The following is a 20,511-nucleotide window of genomic DNA, read 5'->3' as shown; positions in this document are numbered from 1 at the left end:
AGGACCCCTCCCTGGGCCCCAGGGAACACACAGGCCAGAGATTCAGGTCTCGGAAAGGAGTTTTCCTGGACTTCAGGCCTGGCCAGGCTTAGGCTGGGGACGGGGGGGTGTCTGCACTCCATCCTTCCCCTCACCTACAAGGGTGGGGAGGGCCCTGAGGCCCCTCCTTCCTTGGAGCCTCACAGCCTGGCTGACCCTTTGGTCTTGGACTGCTCAGGGCCAGGGCTTGTACCTGCTTATTTGGAAACTCTAGAACCCTGGACAGAGCCTAGTACTGAGTGGATGCTGATGAATAGCTGAAGAATGAATGAATGAACAGACACATGAATACTTCACCTTGGGGTTCTGATGATGTCCTGATGAGGCACCCAGGACCTCATGATGGTCCTCACCCCTCTTGCACTTGTTAATGATTTTGCAAGCAACCTTTCTGGGCACTTGTGACATCCCAGCCACACTGCGGCATCTCTCAGGGACACAGGCCCATATGGGGATGACAAGACCCTGTTTGCTGTCTTTGGTTAGTGAGGATCTGTAACCACTGTTTTTGTCCCAATGTAGGCTCACCCCAAATAAGCGGAGCCCTGGGAGTGAGGAATATAAGTGATAGAATTTTCTCTGTGCCAACCAATTTCCCATCTTTATCTTGCTTTCCAGCCAGGATAGAGGGACTGGGCAGACTTCTCCAGGGGAAGCAGGTCTTGCTGCAGCAGTTGGACAGAAAGAGATTTTTTGGTGATGGCATCAGAAAAGTAAAGACTATCAATGCTGGTGTTTCTTAAGTAAGGGAAGGCAAAGATTTGGGGGAAATGGGTGGAAGAAGGGACTTCCTATTGCTTTTTATTGGGTCCTTGAGGTGCCTGGGCTGAAAAGGCCTTGATCTTTGTCTACCTTCCTCACCCACTGCCAACGTTTTATTATGAAAATTTTAAACATTCCCAGACATTACAATTATTTTACAGTAAAAACTCATATCCCACCACCTAGCTTTCACCATTACACTTTACGGCACTTGCAGAAAACCCTGGCCCTTATGAGGCTCTTATGCGCCATTCACCCAAATGGAAGATTCCCTGCCATGAGCTGACACAGACACCTGAAGACAGTGGAAGCCCCCAACCCCGGATGTCCCCACGAGGTCCATGGATGGTGGCAGCAGGGGCTGGGGAGTAATGTTCGGGGTGCCTTGCTTCTGCCTGGGAAATGCTCAGGTGCTAGCATTCTGCTCAGGACGCATTTGGTTCCACAGGTGTGAGGTTGGGTCTGGGATATGCTTGTGTGTCCCACTGATCTTCTGGGACTTTGGAGATGGAGAGCACATGGGAGTCTCAGGGTTGCAATAGTCCAGCTTTGTGGTCCAGTTTGGGTCAAGGAGCCCACTCTCCACCCAGCCCCTATCTGGGCAGCTCCCCTGACTGGGACAGAGCATATAACTGGGGAAAAAGGGAGACAAATGCTTCCGTTCAGCCTTAGTTTCTGTCTGGGGTTTTTTAAAAAAGGGAGACTCTATTTGGGAAACTTGATTTCCTTTTCAGATAAAGAAGTGGCCTTAATAATTGGAGGCGGACTAAGCAGGTGGAGGTTAATATTCCTTCATGTTTCAGATGACAACAAATGACAGGTGTAGGTGGCATTGTGTTATCTGGGAAATGCTATTGTTGGTACTATTTGCTAGGTGTGTAACCTGGGGCCAGTCACTGGATGGCTCTCACCTCAGTTTCTTCATCTACAAAATGGGCATAAGAAGAGTTCCTTCCTTGCATGGTTGTTGTGAGAGTCAAGTGTGATAATTCTGGTGCCTGCAAGCAAGCATCCAATGCATGTTCACTATGCTTCTTATTTTATTAATATTTTTATAACTTTCTCCTTGGCAAGCTTGGGTGCCACTTTAAAGCACAGGTGATTTCTTGGCTGGTATGGGCTTGGGGTAAAAATATGATGATCTTCTAGGCCCCATTCCATTTTAGAAGTTAAGGGCAACTTCAGGGAAATAGACACAAAGTTGTTGAGGATCTGAATTGCCCATCTTGTGCGTGACTGGTGGCTGTACAGGAGCATGTCAAGGCTCAGGGCAACCTTCCCCAAGGGACACTCGGACCTCTTATCCTCTGCTGGTCTCCAGCCCCGGGAGAGCAGCTGCACCCTCAGGCTGGGCTGCCGATGCTCTTGCTGTGTTCCCAAGGAGCAAATATGCAAGGGAGATGGATGGTGGTTTGGACATGCCTGAGCCTGAAGCCTTGTTTTCATGGTGGGTCTCAGGACCCACTGCAAGGCTATCTCCCATTACTGCACTTTCAACAAGGAGCAGGGCTGCCTCTGGCATGGATAGACCAAAGTTCTAGGAAAACCCTACCTCTTGGATCTTTGAGCCTGGAAAGGGATCATTTCCTTTCCTCTCTGTTCTTTCCATCTCTCTCTGTCTCTCTCCTTTGCATTCTCTGAAGCTTTTATATTCTTTCTTTCTCTCTTTCTCTCTTTCTTTCTTTTTGAGTCAGAGTCTCACTCTGTTGCCCAGGCTGGAGTACAGTGGCACAATCTCTGCTTACTGCAACCTCCACCTTCTGGGTTCCAGTGATTCTCCTGCCTCAGCCTCCCAAGTTGCTGGGACTACAGGTGTGTGCCACCATGCCTGGCTAATTTTTTTTTTTTTTTTTTGTATTTTTAGTAGAGATGGGGTTTCGCCGTGTTGGCCAGGCTGGTCTTGAACACCTGCCTTCAAGTGATCCATCCGCCTTGACCTCCCAAATTGCTGGGATCATAGTTGTGAGCCACTGCGCCTGGCCCTCTGCAGCTGTCTCCTCCTTTCTTTGTGTTTCTGTTCCTGCCTTTCTTCTCTGTGTCCCCTTTCCAAGTCTTCCCTCCCCACTCTTCCCAGCTTCTTTCCACATGGCAGGTGAAGTTAACTGGTCAGGGTGGTACCAGCTGCAAAGCGGCACCCCATATTGGGGCCCCCTAGTTTCCCCTTTCTTGGCTCCTTCCTCTTCTCCAGGCTGTGACTGAGTGTACCAGGGGCAGGGGCTCCCACTCCTTCCCCCTGTCCTAGAAGTCTGAACACATATCTTCTGGCCCTAAGACTCACTCTCCTGTCCCTATGATCTTTTCTGGCTGGTTTGGGTGTATTTTGGGAGAGGCTTTCTGGATTCTGGAGCAGTACCATCTGCTATTGGGAAATGAGCTTAGGGAGGAAGGAGGAGCCACTGGCCTGCTTTGGTTCAAGGCCCAAGCTCCAAAGCCTCAGTCAGGCCAGCCCAGCTCCCTGGAGCTCTGAGATAGCTGCAGAGAACTGAAGAGCATTATATTGCCAGCAACTGCCTGAGGACCTCATGAGGGTGGTGGTCTGGAGCAGTTAGGGGGTTTCTGGCAGTTCTTGATAAATCATCTTAATATCAATTTCTTCCATGGAAAAACAATGACCCTGCATAGCACCAGAGCTCTTGAGACAGTCTCATAACCTCAGCTGGTATCGGTTCAGAGCTCAGGCTGACCCGAGTCACCTTTGAAAGCTGAACTCCCACCTGGCCTTCCTCAGAGTTATAAGATTGGGCAGAGGCCAGAGACGGATCCCTCCAAAGCTGCAGAGTGAAAACCAGACTCTCACTGGGGGCAACACTGGAGCTGCTGTAATGAGGCCAGAATCACAACTTGGACATCCCCAGAATGATGCTGAGACCAACCAGAGCTACCCAAAGCTTCTCAGAGTCACAACACGAGAGCCTCAGTGTGACCACAGGATAGGACCCGAGTCACACCTGACACACCAATGTGACCACATAGGCTTGCCTGGATCCCAGTTGGATTCCTCTGCAGAACAACAGCATTGTTCTGGAGTCAGTCCCAGGGACACCCTAGGACTCTCCAATGCAACAGAGAGCCTCATGCCCACCTTCCCCGGGCCCTGGATGTGATCAAGACTCACTATATGTGATCAAGGATATAGGATACATTCAGATATAGGACCCGCATCCAAGTTTCAATAACAGATCTTCACAGGCCCACTAGAGTTGCTGGAGCAGATCCAGCATCCCCCGCAGCCCTTCACCAGACTGCCCGGACAGGGGAGTCATGATGCCTGATAAGCCCATGGCTCTTTCTAAGGGCAGCTGGTTCCTGTGGGGAAGCTGGACTGGGACCAGGTAGAGCAAGGGCTCTCCAAACTGCCCCAACAGGGAAGTGAGGCTGGGAGTTTGCCTTAGGAAATAGGAGGAGAGGCAGTTGGTTGGCAGTATCATCAGAAGCTGCAAGGAGACCACTAGGAGTTGGGGTTGTGAGAGACAAGAAGGGCTATGAACAAGCAGAAGCCATGAAGGGCAGGTGAGCAGGAGGTGTGAGGCCAAGCAGAGATGGCAGAGCACGGAGGATGGCACGAGCAGACATGGGGTGCCGCTGAGTTGCACTGAGGGTGGAAAGCTAGAGGTGGCATCTCAGGCTCTGGCTGCAGGTGGTTGGGGGTGGCATGGGGACAAGACTGGCTGCCCTGGAACACCTGGACTCCACCTCTTCTCAGTTATGTGTGCTGGGAATGCTGCCTGTACTGTGGTTCTTTTTCTTCCAAGAATGTCCCACCACCCTTATTGCCATGAGAATCCTTAAAGTCACTGGAGCAGCAGCAGCACCCAAATCACCTCAAAATTTGTTAGGAATGTAAGTTCTTGGGCTCCACCCCAGACCTCTGTTTTGAAACAAGCCCCCCAGGTGATCCTGCTGCACCCTGAGGTATGAGAAGCATTGCTTAAGACAAGCCACCATCACTTGAGATAAAACTACATGCGGGGCCAGGACTGTCTTCAGTCTTGCTGGGTGTCACCAGTTTTCCAGGATCAGGCTCGGATCTACAGTTGCCTCAGAGGTAAGCAGATGTAAAAATGCATTTCTCCTACTTTAGTATCCCAGTTGCCCACTCCATATCCCTTGGGGCGCTTGCTAAAAATGTAGATCTCCAAGTACTAGCAGGCCTTCTGAATCAGGATCCCTAGGGGTACGACTGGGATTTATTTTGAAGAGCACCCTAGGTGATTCCTTACATGCTCATGCTTGAAGGAGAACTGATAAGCCCATGGCTCCTTCTAAGGGAAGCTGGCACCTGTGGGGAAATTGGGCTGAGGCTCTTCCCTGAACTGGACTGGAGCCAGGTTAGGGTGGGGTAGGCAGCTGATGTGAGGGTCAGTGATAGGGAGTCTTATAGTCCGGAGATACATCTGAAGCTGGCTTAGCCTAGGACTGCAAGGACAGCCTCAGCATTACCAGAGCACTCACCAGGTTGTGAGGGCAGGGCCAGTATCCTATGTGGAGCTTCACCTGGGCGGGAGGCCCAGGTCCACTACCACACCTGGAAGGTGCCATGGGCTGTATAGAAAGACCCTTATCATGAGCCTCACTAGCCTGCAGGGGCCAACTCAGAGCCACACCCAGGCCTCATAATGCATCCAGGGATTCACAGAACCATCGCTGGGGTCCAACCGCAGTTGTATGAACAGAACACAGCCTCATTCAGGGATTCCCCAGAAATGCAACAGAGGAAGAAACCACCAATGGGCCACACCCGATTTTGCTAGAGAAGAGGTAAGACTTGGTGAACCACTTCTAAGGCTCCTGCAGGGCTGCAGAGATGGGCCCAGAGTTCCACCTGGGGCCTCCACAAAAATCAAAGATGGACCTAGAGCTTCCCTAGACCTGAAGTAAGAGATGGATAACCTGATTTGGGATTCCACCAGGAGTCCTAAGATTGAGCGAGAAATACTGGTGGTATCAAAATCACTGTAACAGATCCACAATGATTCCAAGGCCTTCCCAGGTGCAGGGATGGAGCCTGGACCTCCTGAGGCTTGACCTGGGTTGCTGAGTATCCCTAGACCTGCGAGTCTCAACCATGGCTGCACATTGGAGTTTTACATAGCATCCCCGGCTGATTCCAATGCGCAGTCAAGGTTGAGAACTACTCGCTAGTCTAGACTTTCGCCTGGGGCCTTAGTAGGAAAAAAGGGATTGATCCACAAACTATACCTGTGATGTACCCAGAAATCACATCTGGGGTTGTGCCACGACTAGACTCACTTGCGGGCCCTTGTCTTTGCTGGAGGAAATGTTCTGGAACCACACCTGTGGCCTCAGCTGGCCTGGAGGTGCATGAGCTCCAGCTCATACCTGGCCCAAGTATGCCCTTCCTGTCCAGTATGTGCTTCCTGGCCCCAGTATGCCTCTCCTGCCCAAACCAAGTTGCAAAATGGCCCCTGCTACCCGAGGTCAGTCTGGAGCTGGATCTAATTCCCCTCTGGAAGCTGGGGCTGGGGGTTTGAAGCCCCATCTACTTAGCCTCTCTTTTGCCTCCTGCCTCTCCCAACTCACCAGCAGCCCCTGCAGCCCCTGCACTGAACATGGAACATTGGACAACCACTGACAGTAGGGTGACCAACTGTCCTGGGTTTGCCTGACACTAAGGAGATTCCCGGGGGCATGGCACTTTCAGTACTAAAACCAAGACAGTCCTGAGCAAACTGGGATGTTTGGTTCCCCTACAGCCAGAGGAGCAGGTGGAAGCCTCCATAGCTGAGTCTGGGTCTGGCAGTGCTGCTTAGAGCTGGGCACTCTAGGCAGCCTTTTCATCTCTCCAAGCCCTGGTTCCTTTCTGACAAACAGGCCCAACAACACTTGCCTTGGTCAATTCTATACACGTGGTATTAGAGTGAAAATTTCCCATGCCAAACTCTCCAAGTCATTTCTTGTTCATTAATTCAACCAGTATTTAGCCTCCACTAGAAGCCAGACATTTAGCCTCCACTTTGCAGCCATCAATGACAACACGCATGCCAGCTGTATACGTGCTTTCAGAAAGGCATGGTGGTTCTTCCTAATGGGCGAGCTGCCAGGGGCTCTCAGATAGCACCCCATCCTGCGCCATCAAGGCCATTCTCAACTCATAATGATGTTCTGATTATCTTTCCAGCTACAGCCCATAGTCTCAATCCAGGCTACACATTAGTGATGTCTGGGAACTTAAAGAAGTACCGTCGCTCAAGTCTCTTCTCAGATCCATTAAAACAGAGTGCTGGGTGGGGAGGGGAGGGGAGGTTGCAGGCATTGGTCTTTTTGAAAACCCCCCAGCTGGTTATAATCACCCAGAGCTTGGAATCCCTGAGGGAGGAGCAACGTAGTTGTTGTCATACTAGAAATGCAGGACTTCTCCCCTGCCCCTCATGCCCTCTCAGAGGCCCGTGGTCCTGGATGCAACTGCCTGGAGCAGCAGTGGACGTGTACCAGGGGTCACCCATCTGGGGCTCCTGGGAATGTGGCATAGTGGCACAGAGAGACCAGGCTGATGAGCTGCGTGTGCTGAGCTCTAAGTGCAAGTAAGAAACCAAGAAGGAAGCAGAAGGGTCTCAGAGAAAGTGGCAAGAGGAGGTGATGGAACTCAAGTGGTGCGGGCAAGGCCAGGTGGAGGTGTTCAGGCCATGGAGACCCAGACATTTATTTTCTCCCTGGGTTCCATCAATTACCGCTGTGTTTCTTCCAGGATGGTCCTCTCTTGCTTAAGCTGCTTTGAGCAAAAGACTCCTGTTCCTTTCAAAGAAATGATTCCTGACCAAGAACTCTCCCTGGAGCCTGGCACCATGCCTTGGCCAGGGCACAGGGTAGCCCTGGTTGACTGAATGGGTGACTGAATGCATTTGTCACTACTGCCCAGGAGCCCAGCTTATTAATTGGTTAATAGCAAAAGCCACAAAGTGGGTGGTGTTGAATATACCCCTCAGGCATGGGCAATGGAGCTGGCTGGAAGGGGTTGGGGGGACTTGTTTTTCATCAAAGTCATCTGTGCCTCTTCAGGGAGAGCTGACAGGGCACAGAGCAGTCCTTCCATAAGGAGCCTTTTCTGGAACCCCCATGGAATATTTTTGTTTTCATTTTTTGGGAAGAGCTATCAATATTCCATACAACCAGTGTTCCAGGGAGTCCACTTGGGGGCCCTGGGGTTGTGGGGTCTGCCAGGGTTTGGAGTCATCAGACCTGGGTTCAAATTTATTATTTATCATTTAGCCTTGGGGTCTTCAACACACCTCTTCACTTCTGTGGACAGTTTCCTCTTTCACAAAATGGGGACAATATTGCCCACCTCACGGGGTTGTTTAGGACAACATTGTGGGAGCTCCTCATTCATGAAAAGGCTGAAATAGTGTTTTGTAAACCACTGGATTCATTTACAAGGTCAAATGATGGGTGTAATCAACCTAGCAGTGGCACATTACTAGAAAACACACATGCATGAGCATTCATATGCCTGCACACACACACACAATGTAGGATCCAGCGGCCATCCTGAGGACGTGGTGGGGAGGGGCTCATAACCAGAACGGCCACAGCCATGCAAGATCAGTGGGTTATAGGGAGTCGGCGTTTGTGGCATCCTGCACATCATCTTCAGTTCCTGCTTGTCTCCTATTCCCGCTGTGTCACTGGCTGCCAGTCGTATCTGTTTTTCCTCTCTAGTATTTCTGGAATCTGTGCCTTCCCCCATCCTCACTGCCATGCCTGCTTCAGGGGTTCATCATTACCCACCTGGACCATCAAACAGTCCCCTCTGATCTCCTTGCCCCTCCAATTCATCCTGCTTTCGGGAGTTCAGACCTGCTGCCTGGGCCTCTGCTTGTTGCCTCCTCTGAGAGAAGGGGTGGGGGGGGGGGGCTCGGGGATAGATGCCACTACTCTTGGACCCTTACCAGGTCCCACTCTGCTGCTCCGGTTAGGGCCAGCTAACCAGAGCTGTGGTTTTACACAGGGTCAGGACCCCACTTCGTGACCTCCTTCCTAGCTCCAACTGGCTTCTTTCTGCCCAAACTCTGACTCTGAGTTCTCAAGTCTGAGTCTTCCTGGGCCCTGGTGGCTGCACTAGAACCTCTGCTTTGTCCCTGTTCTCAGTGCCTGTCTCAGGTCTTTGTCTAGGTTCCCAGTCTTTAGGGCCTGAGCCATACGTCATTCTGGGCCCCAAACCAGCCCAGGAAGAGGCCTGCGGCCAGAGACTGACCTCCTGGGTGCCATGCAACGTGTTCACTCATCCTCCCTGCGTGGCCTCACTGGGAGTTGAGAGGAAGTAAGTGGGAGGAGATTCAGGAAGTGACTGCAGCCTCAGGGCTTAGAAGCCCGTGAAAGCCCCCCTCTTTCAGAATCAACCTTGGACGAGGCTGTGCCTGACCCAAGGCCTGGGGGCCCATGTCAGTGTAGGGTCTCTGCCTGCGGAAGGGTCTCTGTTTTAATGTAAATTGCTTCAGGACCTGGGCGCCATGGCTACAGATGAAACAGGGTCCTGGTGGCTGTTACACTTGGCTGGTCCTGCACAAACATCTTTCAATCTGTGATGATGCCTTAGCCAGCCTGCCCTCCCCTTTTCAACAGCCCCCTTTCTCATAGTTGCTGAATGAAGGTACGAACTTCAGTATGGATGTATCTGCCCTTCAGCTTCTGTCAAAAACTTGGTTGGAAATGGCCCATGTGCAGGGATATTTACTTTAATAAGCAAAAGACTTTAAATTACCTAAATATCCCTCAAGAAGAGACTGGTCAAAAAAATGATAGCATATCCACACTATGGAATACTATAGAGCCATAAAAAAGAATGGTGATCAATGTACTCACAGAGAATCCTCTCCACAAAATAGAAAAACATGGTGCAGACTGTGTTACAATTTATATAATTATACACACATGCATATAGACAGACATATGTTTGCATATATATGTGCGTGTGTGTGTGTATGTATATATAATCCCTCCGGGAGAATGTATGAGAAACTGGTATAATGGCCACTAGGGAAGTGAACAGAGTCATTAAAGGAGCATTGTCACTGTATACTTTTTTGTCTCTTTGAATGTTGAGCTATTGAAATGCATTACCAATCCTAAAATTTAAAATAAAAGAAGGCAATGGCTATTTAAGAGGCTCAAATTGCCCATCCATTCCCCAGGCTTCTCCAAGCTGCACACTGTCTTATCTGGACACCAGGACACTCCTCCCTGGGACCCCACCATTTAAGCTTCCTGTAGTGTGGTCTTCACTGAGCATGCTCAGCCACCCCTAAGAGACAGCAGATGCTGCTCATGGGGGCAGGCCCTATACTGGCAGTGCCTCTACCCTTAAGGTCATCATCATTTCCCTGCTGGTCCCCCATATGCAAGCTCCGGGGACACAAGTACTCTTGTCTGAGCAACTGGACTTTGTCTTTCCATGTGGCAATGACTATCTCATAACCAGCCTGTTTCCCTCCTTGCTCAGGCTACCAGGAAACTAAGATGTAATTACTTGCTTCTCCTCACTGATGCCCACCCAATATTGGCTTTCCTTCTGAAACACCAGCCCTTCCCCCTAACCCCAATTCCTTGCTGCCTGCAGATGTGACCAGAAGTGAAGGGAGCTGGGGTGGCTACTAGTGCAGTGAGGGGGCAGGAAGGCCCATTGAGGAGGAAAGGGGGTGGGAGGGCAGCAGCAGGCTTAGGGCACAGGGAAACTGGGCAGGCTGAGAACTACATGTGAACAGGTTCTTCCAAATGATTTCACTAATTTCTTGAGTTTGGCTAAAAGCCCAAGAGGCATCTAAACAAAGTTGATTATATTTCACTCATATAGTCTAGCAAGAAAAGTTCATCTTGATCAAGTTTCCCTAAATTTCTATATGGAGTTTTGGAACACCAGCTAAGGTTACCAAGAATTCATTCATTCTTCTAAAACTGATTTTGAAAGGACTTTATTTTAAGATCTGAGTTGGATTTTCCAGTTCGAAAAAAAAAGCTCCACTAGGAAGTATCTTTTGGAAAATAATTATCTCATGTTTCAGGGGAAAGAAATTGCATTAGCCTTGATGGATTAGTAAAATCTAGTCTTTAGGGTATAAATTACCTCATTTAACAACCGGCCTCATGTCCACTGACCTTATTGACCTAGAACCGGGAGGCCTGGTGAAGATTCTGACATTTAGTAGTGAGAGCTCAGTGCCTGGCACAAAATAGACACTCAATAGGTATTTGTGAAGAGAATGAACTCTGTCTATTCAAGCCTCCTCTGTCAAATGAGGATGTGCCTCTCTTATGTAGAACCACAGTAACTGCAGGGTTACTATGGTGGTTAAATGAAATGCTAATCATGAAAAAGACTCTGTAATCTGAAAAGGTGCTTTATCTGAGTGGGTGGCTGGCTTGGAAGGTGTGGAGACAACACTTGAAGTTTTCATGGGATGAGAATTTGACATTCCCACTGCCGCCCCAAACCCAGTATGTGGGAAGCCCCAGAGGGCATGGGGCAGAGGGCATGGGGCTGCGGAGTCTCAGGTTCTTGAGCTCTGGATGGTTTTAGTGGCCCACTACTACAGCACAGGCTTCAGTGGCTGAGTCACAGGCTGGGATGGGAGTGGAGGGGAGATCTTTAGTGCTCATGGCACTTCCCAAATTCAGGCCTTTGCTACTGCTCAGTTCTGCAGCTCCCTCTGAACTGGCTTCCTGCCTCCAGATGGGTTTTCTCCTGTTCATTCTCACTCTGCAGTATCTTCCTAACACACAGATCAGAGCCGCCCCTTTCTCACTCAGAGCCCTGCACTGGCTCCACACTGGGCCTGGGAAGACCTGAGCTTTGTGACATAGCACACAGGCTTTTAGGGCCGCTTTGGTGTCCCCTGCAGCCTATATGTCCCTAATCACCCCCCCACACCCTGGGGCTGGGGGAAGTGCCCTCACTGGAGTCCCATAGCTGCCACCCCTCCTTGGCTCTCTGGTGTGCCAGCAAGGATCACACTGCATTGTCACTGTCTGTTCACAGACTGTCCCCTCACTGAATGGCAAGCCCCTCCAGGGAGGGTCCCTGCTGTTTGTCCCATCCTCCCAGCGCCAAGGAGGCATAGGCCTGGCTCCTTGGAGGTACTGGTAGATCTCTGTTGAGTGAAGGCTGTCAATGGAGTGTTAACATCTCAGGAGGACACTTTAACCTTTAAAATCCTCTCCCTTGTTAATTCTAGGGAAGCCTTGTGGCCAAAATGCTTCTGTGACGCTTGGTCAAGAATGACAGAGTCACTGAGCTTAATGAAAGGAGGGGAGGCCAGGCAAGGATCCTGCCCCTGTAAGCTCCGAGCTTACACTCACACCACACACTATCCGTGTCCTCATGAAACCACCATAAAACCTCTCTTCAGCTACTGTGTGTGTTCCTGATGATCAGATTTGCATTTTAGAAAGGTGGTTCTGGCTGCAGAGAGGCCAGTGGACTGGGGGAGCGGGCACAGCGCATGTGCGGGGACAGTGGATACCATTAGCACCATATCCTCTCTGGCGCTCTGTGTCCAGGAACACAGTAGGTCTGCACTTCTGCACCTCTTCTGAAATGAAGCCAGGTGGCTCACCCTGTCTAGTAAACTGCGCTCAGAGTGGATCCCTTCTGGGAAAAGCCAATGAGAGATCTGTCACACTCCCTCTCCTCAGTGGAGGGGACCATGGAGGCTGGCATCAGGACCAAGTCTCTACCAGTCCAGGTCCCTGAGTGATCATCATGAGCAGTGGCCTCCTGCCAGCTGCATGGGACGTAAAGCACAAGCAAGAGATGAGTCTTAGTTGTGCTGATGGAGATCTGGGGGTTGGTTGGTATTATAGCACAACCCAACCTACCCTGACCAACATACCAGTCAGGAGGCCACTGCGTAAGATGAGTCCAAGTGAGAGGTGATCCCAATCTGGACCAGAGTGGTGGAGGAAGAGAGGGACAGATGGCACAGCTCTGAGAGACATACCCAGGAGGAAAAACTAACAGGGCTTGGTGATAGTTTGTCCACAGGGATAAAGGAAGCTCCCACAGCAATCACCTGTCCTTTGGTAGGGGCTTGCTTGCTCAGACCTTTTCAGGAACTCGCAGGTTCTTTGAGCTAAGATTTCCATCTTATTTTCATATGCAGGGTCAGGGCTCAGTGTTGACTTGCTTCCAGCTTGCGAGAGACCCCAGGGACCTAGGTCACTGCTATAGTGAGGAACAGTCTTGCCATAAAGGTGGAAGCCGAAGCCCCAGCTGCTACAATTTACTGATAACACCTACTGTTCTGTGCTAGGGCTTTCCAAACAGCATGTAGTTTAACACAGAGATGGAGAAACTGAGACTCAGAGAACTTAAAAGCCTTCCCAAGCTAGGAGGTGGCAGAGCCGAGATTTAGAGCCAGGATCTAACGTTGGGTCTCAATGGCTGGAAATTCTCTATGCTGCCTCACTATCAGGGGCAAAATCACTCCTCAGTGAAGGAGACTGGAGGCTGGAAATGAAGGCTGTGTGTGTGAGGGGCTGTATTCTCCTCTCTGAGTCGGGGACAGAGAGTGGGGGTGCCCACACCTCCCAGCTGCTCCCTGCACGACAGTCGCCCTCACGGAAGTGTTTGGGCGTTGGCAGTGTTCTGGACCTCTCTCAAGTCCACGCGTCACTAGTGCTCCTGCATAAACATCAGGGGGCTGAGTTCTGTTCTTGGCTGCACGCACACGGGCACTGGCTCCACGCTCCCACAGATTCCAGGGAAACCGGATTGTGGGGCGTGGATGCCTGCCTTGGTGCGCTTCCCATCAATGCTCAGGGGATTCAGAGTTGCAAAGTTCCCACCCAAGCAGAAACAAAAGCCGCCTTCACAAAAATCACTGGCGCGACTGTGACATATTTTCACCTGCTGTTAATTCTCTTTCTTTCTCCATGTATTTTGGTAATAGACAGCAAGGAATAACAGTCCCCAGCCAGTCTTCATGCTGTTTGTGGATGAAGAGCTCAGGTTTTAGAATCAGGAAGACCTTCTGGGTTCATGGGCCAGCTTCTGCATGTACTTGCTCTGTAACTTTGAACAACTTACTTAACATCTCTGAGCCTCAGTTTTGTCATCTAGAAAATGGGCAAATAGTGAGAACCTCACAGGGCTGTTGGAATAATTAAGGGAAGAGCTATATGTAAAACATGCACTCTGGTGCCTGGCACACAGCAGATGCTCAATAAATGGTATTTATTGTCATTCAGTATTTTCAATCTGGGGTTTTGAAACATCCTGCTACAAAATTATGTACATTTAAATCTGCATTCATAGCATGGCAGAGTTGAAGGGCATTTAGTAATAACTCATGGTGAAGGGCAAGCTTTTTAAAGCATTGGGAAAGATAAAATCTCATGTGGAAACCTAATATATAAAACAGTTAAAAATTGGACTGCTCTGATTGATGTGGGAGTGTGGCCTCCAGGGCTCCTCAGAATGAGGCAGAAAGGCATCGATGAAGGGAAGTTGAGGATTTGTCCACAGTGACCCAGTGGGAGAGAAGGTTCAAACCCTACTTCTTCTGTGCAGCTTTGGCAAATCCTATGAAGGAGGAGTGATGGCACCTGCCTGGCAGTGTTGAAAACTGAAATCCTAGTGTGGACAAGCCACCAAATTCAACTTCCCACTGCTGGCTAGTTGCCCTTGAAGAAGTGCAAGAAAAGGCTGACCAGCCAGGCCGGGCTGTGAAAGCGTTGAGTGCAGCCATACCCCAAAGTGACCTCATGAAGCTCTGCCCAGCTGCCACTATCCTCAGCCAGCCTGCACATCCCCTGCGGTGCACGTGGCAGCCACATCACTTCATTCCCTGGGCTCTGGACAACAGGGCTGCCACCTGCTGAGCCTCTGCACGTGCCCTTTTGTTCGGTCCACCACCCTCAGCACACACCACCCACTGTCCTCCTTATGGGGCTCCACTGGTTTCTGAATAAGTGTCCTTACCATACTGGAGAGTGGGGGCCACTAAAGCCCTTTTCTGCCATTGGGCATCTCAAATGTGACCTCCCTGAGATTAAATGTGATGAGATCACTGCTACTCATCATCTTCCATTGCCCATAAACCTGCTTGTCTTCAGCTCTCCCCTCTCTACAGGTGACATGCATCTGCCTGGTGGCCTCAGGCAGAACCATGGACATCATGTTTGATCCTGTCTTCTTTTCTGTTACAACTAATGGGATGGCAGGTCTTGCTAATTTTCCACCTGAGTCTCTCTCGGTAAAGTTTTTTTTTTCTTTTTAATCGTAAAGACCCTGTTCCTTCATCCTCTCAGGGTTTCCACCTCTCTCACCTGGACTCTGGGTTTCAGCAGCCCCTGATTAGTCTCCTGCCTCTGCCTGCCTCCTGCGCTCCTGGTGCTTATGTTCTAGTGGGAAGAAGGATGGTTTGCAACTGGCCAAATACATGAAGTAATCACAGACTGTGATCAACTGTATGAATGAAGAGTCCAGTGCTGTAAATGCACGTGATGATGGAGGCGACGTTTAGGCTAAGACCTGCAGGAGAAGAAGCAGCTGTTCATTCTAAGGGCATGGTTGGTGGGAGATCATTCCAGGTGGAGGGAACGGCTTCTGCCACAGCCTTGAGATAGGAAAGGGAGGCATACGCAGCTCTGAAAAGTGGTGGCCTGATTAGGATGAGGAAGGAGGGGAGTGGGATGGGTGGCTCTGGGTTAGAGGGGCCAGCAAAGGGTGGATCTCACTGGGTACTCCAGGTCATGGTCGGGAGTTTGAATATTTTTCTAAAGGCAATGGGAGCCACTGATGCTTTCGGAGCGTCCCAGGGTTCTGTGTCTAAGGGCTGCTGCTTTTAGAGCAACCTTATTTTTCTACATTCAGCTTTTCATTTTTCTGATTGGCTGAGAGGTTGAATGTGCTATAATTCCAAGGAGGGTGTGCTTTGTGGTGACAACAGAATAGCTACAGAGTGAGAAAGCCAGAGAACGTGTCTCATTTCTGCCATTGCCTTGCTGGGCGGCCACAGATGAAATTGTTTCCTCATCTGTAAAATAAGTGTACCCATCAACCTCAGGGCTGTTGTTGATCTGAATCTGCCAGGCCAACCAGTAATATGTCCTGTGCATGAGGACCAGGAGTGGGGCTTTGTCTTGTCTCTAGGGAAGGGCACAAAGTGGGTACATAATAGGTACTAAGAGCTGCTTCTGGGACCTCCACCAACATCACGTTCTGAGGTTCTGGCTGCAAGGATTTGTCTGAGTCTCTTCTGTCCTAAGAGAATCAGGAAGAGCCTGGTGCCCACATTTTGACCCTTCCTGGTTGGGAAGGGTGAAAGGAGTGCTGGAGGTGGTTTGGCTGGGCACCCTACTGAGAAGCTGGGGTTGGACATTCTATTTCAGGGAGTTTGGAATGAGAGTGGGAAAAGCCAGGATCGGGGGACTCCATGCCAAAGAAGGGTATGGAACAACAAGGGCCAACTTCTAGGGAAGCTGAACCCAAGTGCTAAGTCAACAGCACCTGGGCTTTCAGTGTGTGGGCTACAGGGCTGGGAGCAGAGGAGGTCAGGGCTGAGCAAAGGGTCCAGGCCAGGGACGCGGCTTGCAGCTGCCAGATGGAATGGGGGGCATGGATGTGCCAGTCTGTCTTCATGAGGCCTTAAGATCCCAGGATAGAGCTCCTGGACACTGGGGCTGCACCAGAGGCAGTCAGACTGGTCTGGATACAGTCAGACGAGACTGCACAATGTTAGGATGGGCCTGAGGCTCGGTGCCAGGGCTCCCAGAGCACCTTGCATATCCCACTATTAGAGCATCTTCACAGGGTGAGGAGCTCACCCTTATCTATGTCTGTCTTCCTCAGGGGCTCACGGCCTGTGACAATCAGCTTCTAGGCTGAGGACATAAAATATGGAATTAACATATGATAGGCTAACAAGTCCAGCTCAATGTGCATTTCCTGTGCATCTACTATGTGCACGGTCCCTGACTCTGTCCCAGCCACTTAGGGGTTCCCAGCCAAGAGTTGGTTTCTATTCCTTAAAAAAACATCCTTGACCCTTCAGAGAGGAAGCTGTCTGCTTAGACATTGGTAAAATGGCTTCGTGCTGAAACCAATTCTTCATTAGATACCAGCTAGTCTAGTTAAACAGATGGCTTCGTAGAGGCCTCTCAACTCAGGCATTCTGTACATGCCCAGCAGACTGAGCCAAAGCTTCTCGTAGGCTCAAACCTGGTCACAGAATGGCCTGGAGTTAGGCCTATCACGCTAGGCTCTGTGGCTTATGCCATGGGGCACCCAGTCAAAGAGAAACATGGAGCAGCTGCTGGCACCATCAATTTTACTCCAAGATTGAGAAAAGAAACAGTGATGAATTTTTGTACACATGTGTAGCCCGAAGGAGCAGGATCTAGTTTTCCACAGGAGCCAAAGTTGTTCTAGAGGCAAATGGAACCTATACAAACATATGTGATTAAAGTATGAGTCTCTAACAAAAATTTGCGCCAAACCATCATCTGCTACTTTTAATCATGTTCTGTTCTCTCGTGTCAGGAGGGCTGCTCTTGTGAACACACCTGAGGATCTCTGACTAATAGTGTTCCGGGGAAACGGCTCTGAGCATGAGTGCATCTCATTAATTAGTTTTGCACTGATGTTCGTCCCATGATCTACTGCTAGGATAATTCAATACCTGGGCCAAGAGTTGCATGATTTGAAATCAATGTGGGGTCTCATTTTCAGGAATTCTTAGGCACTGGATGAATTCTAGGTCTGATTCTGCCACTGATTTACTCCGTTGTTGGGTAACTCCCTTTCTTTGCCTCTCAGTTTCTTGGTCTGTAAAATGGGAAGGCTGTATCTCTGAGATCCTGTTCAAGTTTAACATCTGGTGACCTAAATAGCTCTGTCCAGGTGGGTATAATTCACATTCAACTATGATTCGTCTAGATCTAACTAAAACGTATTGGGAGCATACTTTCAAATACATTATTTAATGTAGGGCTCTCAAAACCCCAGAAAGGTAGGTGTTATTATCTTCATTTTGTAGATTACAAAATGGAAACTCAGAGAAGTTCAGTAAGTTAACTGAAGTCACACAGCCAGGAAGTCGTAGAACTGAGATTCAGTCTCAGGCCTGTCTGTCTTCAGGTCCAGGGGGCTGAGAACAGATAATATGAGCCCATACCAACTTGGCTTCCCCCACCCATCCCTTCCTGCCTACCCAGGAGCTCAGCTCTAGGGTCTAGTGTAGTGGGTTGAGGGATGGAGGGGGGTTCTGGCTGGGGCTGGGGCTTGGCCTGCAGTCCCCCAGTAGGTATCGGTGGACACTGGCTGGAGAGGGGCAAGTTCTGAAGGGCTGAGAGCAAAGTCTCTAGCCTGGCCTGGGTCTGGCTCCTCCACATGAGTTCCCCAGGCTCCATGTGAGCTTTAAGCTTAAGGAGCGGCCTGCCCTTTGCTCTTCTTTCCATCTGGGAGTCCCTGCTCACCACATGGCTTGTCATCTCCAGGGACCCACCCTCAAAAATTCCTGTCCACACTTTCCAGTCTTCAGAAACCATCTCCTAACACTCACTGGCTGAGGGCAGGGAAGGAAGAGATGTGCTAGAGAGACTGAGCTCAGATCTCTGTCCTGACGATTGGGAGGAAGACTTCAAGCGATGCTTTTATTTCAACCAATTCAATTCAATCACCACCAGTCTGCGTCTTCATGCAGCAGTGGTTTTTGAGATCTCGGTTGTCTTTTCAGAACATTGGGACGGCCTCAACTACTTGCATGACGTTTGGCAAGTGAATTTCTCTCTCTGGGCCTCAATGTCCCCATCTAGGTAATCACCAGCCGTTGGGCCCTATGGATGTCAGGTTCCTGCCGGCAGCGGCATTTTGGGATACACTATCATCTGCTTTATCTTCCTAGAGGCAAGGGGCTGAACCAGATGCTTTTGGAAAGCGCACCAAGCTTAAAGGTGGCTCTCTCTGCAGGTGCCCCTCCTCCCTTCAGGCCAGAGGCTCACCCCCACCCGGCCCGGGCTCCCTGTCAGATCCAGGCCTGGCTCTTTAGCCTTGCAGCTCAGGAAACTGGAGCGCAGCGCTATAGCCGCTACTGCGGCGGCGGCGGCGGCGGCGGCACAGGGGGCGGGGGGAGGAGAGAAGCTCCCACTTGTCCCGCTGCCTCCGCAGCAGCCCTGGCCCTAGCCCCGGCGCATCAGAGCTGTCCTTGGGAATCTTTGGGCTTGTTGCTCCAGCGGCCGCCAGCTGGTAGCCCACCACCGTTCGATGGTACCGAACCAACCCGAGTAGCCCCACAACCCCCGCCCAACTCCGCGGAGCTAGCGCAGGCTGCTCTTCGCCCTCAGCTGCGGCGAGGCAAGGGCTGGCAGCGCTTGGACGCCTCCGTCTTGCCCTTCCCATGCCTAAGCGCGGGGAATTACACGTTCCCGATGTGAAGCAGACGATCGGGGCTATTAGGGCTGGGTGGTGGGAGTGGGGGTTGGGAGCACCATTTTTGGTGGACGTGTGTCCAGATTCAGCGTCTCTGTCTGGTCCTTAGGACCTCATCTTCCTCTGCATCTCCAGGTGTCGGCCCCTCTGTACCTGCCTCCCACGGGGCTCGTCCGGCGAAGGGCAGCCGCAGCCCACATCTACTCCCCGCCCTCAGTCCCTGCCCCCTCTGCCCGCCGCAGTCACTCGCCCGGCTAGGAGCAAGCCTCCCCTCTCGCTGAGGGTGCAGAGAGCGCCTAGGGTGCCAAGAGTAGAGGGACCAAAGTTCGAGCGCCATCAGCCAGCTGAAGGCCCTGAGTCCCCAGGGCCGCAGCCGGGACGCGGGGAGGTCAGGACGCGACGCTCGCCTCACCTGTTTCTCCAGAGGCTCCTTGGCCGACAGCGCCGGCTTGGGGGAGGGCGCGCGGTCGCAGACGCAGCCCTCCAGCAGGTAAAGCCCCGAGGGCCGCGAGCTCGAGTCGCTCTCGAAGTAGAAGAGCAGGTTCTGCAGCAGCGCGAACCACTTGGTTTGCCATTTTGTGTTGTCTGAACTCCGCTTACTCAGGTAGCCTTTGCGCGTGCCGTCTTTGCGCGCCAGCAGTCCCAGGGACGCGACGTGGCCATCGTTCAGCCGGATCCCCTTCTGCATGGTGCTCAGAGGCCAGCGAGACCCCACGCGCTTACATCTTCTCCGCGCAGCAGCTCCCCGTCCGTGCGCGCTGCGCGCTGCCTCTCTCTGGCGCTCGCTCGCTCGCTCCCTCGCTCTCCCCTCCCCCCAAATATCTACACTCCAGGATCTGGCGCTGAGCCACGGCTTCTTGAACCAGATATACTATTCCCCGCTGGAACCTCTTCTCCGCTCCGCACAGCCCCAGTGCCCGGAAGATCCCGCCCGACCCTCCTCCGGCGCCGGGCAAACTGAGGGACTGGCGATCTGCGCGCTGGCGAGGGGCAGGCGGAGTCATGTGACGCCGATCCCTCGAAGAGCCCGTTTCAGCAGCGCGGACAGAGACACACGCACGCAGCCCCGCCAAGGCGCAGAGCCGCGCGCAGGCTGCACCTTGGCGCGTCCTCCCCCTCCCCAGACACACACGCGCACACGCACACACACAAACCCTGTCCTCCCTCCCCTCATCTCCCCTTCTCTCCTTCGGATGTTAAAAAGCAAATAGATCAATTTTCGTTTAACCCAATGAGACCCCGGAGGCTAGCCAACCAGGGAGTTTGCGTCTTTGCGCCCCACCGCGGCTCACTGTAGACCTGGGGTTAAGTGCCAGTTGTCATTTTCT

General features: G+C 51.4%; 1 protein-coding gene across 2 annotated transcripts in view; it reads right to left on the bottom strand.

Annotated features, from left to right (window-relative positions):
- Positions 1-20,308, bottom strand: part of RASGRF1 (Ras protein specific guanine nucleotide releasing factor 1) — a 129,620-nt gene extending 109,312 nt beyond the window's left edge. The window contains exon 1 of one of the 2 annotated variants that reach the window (XM_031668439.1): positions 19,596-20,308. In XM_031668439.1, the coding sequence (XP_031524299.1) occupies positions 19,596-19,871 (276 nt within the window). In that variant the 5' untranslated portion in view covers positions 19,872-20,308. The remainder of the gene's footprint in view (positions 1-19,595) is intronic. The other variant, XM_021940809.2, reaches the window with a different exon arrangement.
- Between the last annotated feature and the right edge of the window lie 203 nt (positions 20,309-20,511).

Source organism: Papio anubis, chromosome 7, assembly GCF_008728515.1.
Source record: "Papio anubis isolate 15944 chromosome 7, Panubis1.0, whole genome shotgun sequence".
NCBI lineage: Eukaryota > Metazoa > Chordata > Mammalia > Primates > Cercopithecidae > Papio > Papio anubis.
Note: the sequence above shows the minus strand (reverse complement) of the source record. Positions and strands in the feature narration are given on the sequence as shown.